General features: G+C 38.9%; 2 protein-coding genes across 2 annotated transcripts; one reads left to right on the forward strand and one right to left on the reverse strand.

Annotated features, from left to right (window-relative positions):
• Window positions 1-209: 209 nt before the first annotated feature.
• Window positions 210-1,151, reverse strand: LOC121963879 (olfactory receptor 51E1-like). Its single transcript, XM_042514119.1, has one exon. The coding sequence runs from the start codon at window positions 1,149-1,151 to the stop codon at window positions 210-212; it is 942 nt and encodes a 313-aa protein (XP_042370053.1).
• Window positions 1,152-3,359: 2,208 nt separating this feature from the next.
• Window positions 3,360-4,286, forward strand: LOC121963880 (olfactory receptor 51E1-like). Its single transcript, XM_042514120.1, has one exon. The coding sequence runs from the start codon at window positions 3,360-3,362 to the stop codon at window positions 4,284-4,286; it is 927 nt and encodes a 308-aa protein (XP_042370054.1).
• Window positions 4,287-4,481: the final 195 nt, after the last annotated feature.

The raw sequence follows: 4,481 nt of genomic DNA on the forward strand, positions 1-4,481 counted from the left end.
TGAGTGCTGCAATTAAAACAGTTAATATTAATTAAGTGTGTATGAAGTGTTAAGGCACAACAACAACAAGATAAAATGCAATGAAAACACCAAATATCAAAGCAAAGCAGTGAAAAATGACAAGATGAAACTAATGACGAAAGTGAGCAGACTTTTAAAAAAAAAGTCGGGGCCTGCTTCTTCTCTGTGCTGTTAAACAGAAGAAGAAATCAGTATTGATAACACAAGTTAATCTTGACCTGACAGAACAACTGCTTCAGATGTTTAGAAATTTCTTTCATTTTCAGACCATATATGATCGGATTTACAAGTGGATGATACAAAATCAGTTGAAAAGTCATTATTAAACCTAAAGGTTTTGGAATATCAGATTCCAGTCTAACTATAATTATATCATATGTGCACAGCAAGGAAAAGTTTATCAAAACCAACATGTGAGGTAAACAGGTCTCTGCAGCTTTTCTCCTGACTTCTCTGCAGCTTCGATAGGTTATTGTGAATATTCTTATGTATGTAAAAAGTACAAAGAGCATCGGAAACAGTGCGACATTTAGCAAAATGACCACACCATATATAGACTGTGCTCTTGAACTGACACAATGAAGTTTGAAAACTGAGTTATTGCAATAAATTGCCGTCAAAATATACCGGCAGAGTTTTCTGTTAACATTTATCACTGCTGAAGGCACAAGCTCACCAGCAGGCAGAATCCAAGCTAAAGCCAGAAAGATACAGACTGTTCTTTTTGTCATGACATTCGAATATTGCAGAGGGTTGCATATAGACACATACCTGTCATAAGCCATGGCTGCCAACAGTAAGAACTCTGAACCTCCTAAAGCATAAAACACAAAACCCTGAAAGAGACATGCTGCATAAGATATGACCTGTTTTTCAGATAAAAAGTCAATCAAAAGCTTTGGGTAGACTGCAGTGCTGAAAAGGACAGAGTTAATTAGCAAAGCTGCAATGAAAATGTACATCGGCTCATGAAGGGTTCGGTTAATCACAATAAGGTACACAATAGTAGAATTACTGCAGATTATTAGAATATATGCTATAAACATGATCACAAAGTACAGAAATCTGTACTTGTGAACTTCCACATGACCGCCCAGAGTTATATATGTTACATTGAATTCTTCATCCATTGAGATGGTCAATAAAATTAAAGTTAATCAAACAGGCATTTAGTATTAAGAACATACTGAACTAACGATTGAGTAAAGAAGTCTGTCTTTGACCATTTACATTGAACATTTAATCTGTTTGATTGTCTGCATTCACTGTTACCTGAATTCAAAATGCAGTCTAAACCAGTTCACCTGTTTATTCCTCTTTTTATCAGACTGCTTCATCCTCCATGGATCTCATTAAATTTTTTTGACCAAAGGAGACAACAACACGTGACCATTCATCCACGTTAGCAAGCAACCTAACAAGCAAAATTAGCCAACTAACACCACAATATCACCAATTTCACATAACAGTGTTTTACCAAATGTAAGGATTATTTTTATCAGCACTTGGAGGAAATAAAATTATGGTATAAAGCACTGCATTTGAGTTTTTGAACTTCCTGCCTAAACCCCTGTTGCCCGTTCCTGCTGACATCTTTCCCAGACACCAATGGGCCATCTGTGGCTATGTCCATCCGTGGCGATGTCTGGCCCAAACCCTAATCAGCAATATCTGCCAACATCCAACCTTGACTCTAGTCGGCCATCGCTGCCGACAGCCTTCTATAACCGCAGGTGCCTCTTCCTGCTCACATCCTGCCTTAACACCAGCTGCCCGTCCTTGGCAACATCCTGCCTACATGCTAGTCAACTGTCCCTGCTGACATTGTGCTTAAACCCTACCAGGTTATACTTGACGATGTGCCGTCTAAACTCCAATCAGCAGTATTTGATGACATCATCCCTAAACCCCAGTCAGCCATACTTGGGGACGACCTGACTAAACCTTAGTCAACCTAATCAGTAATATCTGCCATTGTCCTGCCTAAGACTGAGTGATCCATTCCTGGCAATGCCCTGCCTAAACCCTAATCAGCAATATCCACCAACATCCTGCCTAAATCCCATGCGGCCATCGCTGCTGATACCCTGCCTAAGCTCCAGGTTCCTGTTCCTGTTGCTACCCTGCCTTAACACCAAATGGCCAACTGTGGCCATGTCCGGCCTAAACCCTAATCAGCAATATCTGCCAACGTCCTGCCTAAACCCAAGTCAGCCATTCCTGCCGACATCCTGCCTAAACCCTAATCAGTAATATCTGCCAATGTCCTTCCTAAACCAGAGTGATCTCCTGTAGGCATCCTGCCTAAACCCTGGTCAGCAACATCTGCCAACATCGAAACTACACCCAGTCGACCATCTTTGGCGATGTCTCTACTAGACCCAAGAAAGCCGGAAAGAGGAGAAGTTATGGACTCAAATGACGTTACACAATAGCGGTACAGCACATGTGCAGTGAAATCTGGTCAACAGTTTCCCAGCCTTATTGGTTGATTGCTAGAAACTGCAAACCAGATTTTACTGCTCATGTGCTGTCCCCAGTTGTGTGACTTCTCCTCTTCCACCCTCTTTGCCTAAACTCCAGTCAACCATTCTTGGTGATGTCCTGCCTGAACCTTAGTCAGTCTACCACCGCCCTGCCTAATCTCCAGCTGGATAATCCTTGCGCCTGGCCCTGGACCTGAAGGAGTTCTGATGTCGATTAGAAAGACAAAAAGACACATTCAAAACAAAAAAAGATAGAGAAAATTGCCAGAACACTATATTCATAATCCAAATTATGACAGAAAAACTATATATATTTACTTTTTCAGCACTTTCTGCAGGTCTGCAGAAAGTGCTGCAGACCTGCAGCACTTTTCTTTTCTATGCGCATTTGCAGGTTATTTTCTTGTAACTTTACGAAATTTGTGCTATTTTTGGGACATTTCTTGTTAAGTTACTCAGTGCCCTATTCCTGTGTTTTTGAAAGAAATCAAGCCAATTTTCTCAGGTATCAAAGGATTCATGTCTATGTATTTATTTTTACACTTTGCACATACTTTGACATTGAGTTCAAACAATGTTGTGATTTCAGGCCTCTGGAGTTTGATGAAGTTCCTTTTATACTACTACTTCTACTTTAGAGGTAAGTTTAATGAGATCCTCAGAGGGTGATGCAATATCATAAAAACTTTCCGGACTCAAACAGTTGAAAATAAACACACACTGAGTGTAACTGAAGGTGACATATCTGTGAACAAGGATGACACTCGGCAAAGCTTGGATGTTGGTATTATAATGAAATGGAGAATTTGGATGTGCCTTACATTACTTTACTTTTTATTTTAGACAACACTGATGGATGATGAGCTTAATGTCACATACATAACTCTTGACGGGCATGTGGAAGTGCACAAATACAGATATGCTTATTTTTTTATCATGTTTACAGCGTATATTCTCATAATCTGCTTTAATTACACCATTGTGTACCTTATCTGGACACACAAGAGCCTCCACGAGCCAATGTATATATTCATTGCAGCTTTGCTACTGAATTCTGTTCTTTTCAGCACTGCTATGTACCCAAAGTTGTTAATTGATTATTTATCTGAAACACAGATCATATCATACTCTGCCTGTCTCTTTCAATTTTTTCTATGCTACACTTTATGTGGTACAGAGTTCTTACTGTTGGCAGCCATGGCTTACGACAGGTATGTATCTATATGTAAACCTCTGCAATACACAACTATCATGACAAAAACAACTGTGAATATCTTACTGGTTTTAGCTTGGATTCTGCCTGCTTGTCAGACTGCAGTCCCAGTGATACTAAGTGCTGATGTGAAACTCTGCAATTTAACTTTAAAAGGAATTTTTTGTAACAATTCAATTTACAGTCTCCACTGTGTGATCTCAAAAGCACGGTCTGTATATGGTTATGTTGCTCTGTTAAACTTTGCGCTTTTCCCTATGCTCTTCATACTTTTTACATACACCAGGATACTTGTAATATCATATAAAAGTTCTAGAGAAGTCCGAGCAAAAGCTGTACAGACTTGTTTACCTCATCTGCTGGTTTTAATCAGCTTTTCTTGTTTGTGTGCTTATGATGTTATTATAGTTCGACTGGGATCTGATTTTCCAAAAACTGTACGCTTAATAATGACTTTACAAACTGTTTTGTACCATCCTCTCTTCAACCCTATTATATATGGACTAAAAATGAAAGAAATTTCTAAACACTTGAAGAGGTTGTTCTGTCAAGCCAAACTGATCTAATGCATTAAAAGTGATGGTTCAGTTATTATAATGTTAGTGATTCTAGAGTGCCGTCATTCCTTCCATTATATTAATGCAAAGATGTCAATGTTCTGATCTTTGGCGGGTATTGAATTTAAGTGATTCAATGCTGTAAAAATCCTTTTCAGTATTTGTCATGGAAATAGTAAAGTGTATCTTCATTTTGAGTTGGGC

The sequence above is a fragment of the Plectropomus leopardus genome, unplaced genomic scaffold (assembly GCF_008729295.1).
Source record: "Plectropomus leopardus isolate mb unplaced genomic scaffold, YSFRI_Pleo_2.0 unplaced_scaffold13086, whole genome shotgun sequence".
Taxonomy (NCBI): Eukaryota; Metazoa; Chordata; class Actinopteri; order Perciformes; family Serranidae; genus Plectropomus; species Plectropomus leopardus.

Bases quoted from the DNA above. Each gene is read 5' to 3' on its own strand.
- LOC121963879 (XM_042514119.1), bottom strand. From the start codon at position 1,151: ATGGATGAAGAATTCAATGTAACATATATAACTCTGGGCGGTCATGTG.
- LOC121963880 (XM_042514120.1), top strand. From the start codon at position 3,360: ATGGATGATGAGCTTAATGTCACATACATAACTCTTGACGGGCATGTG.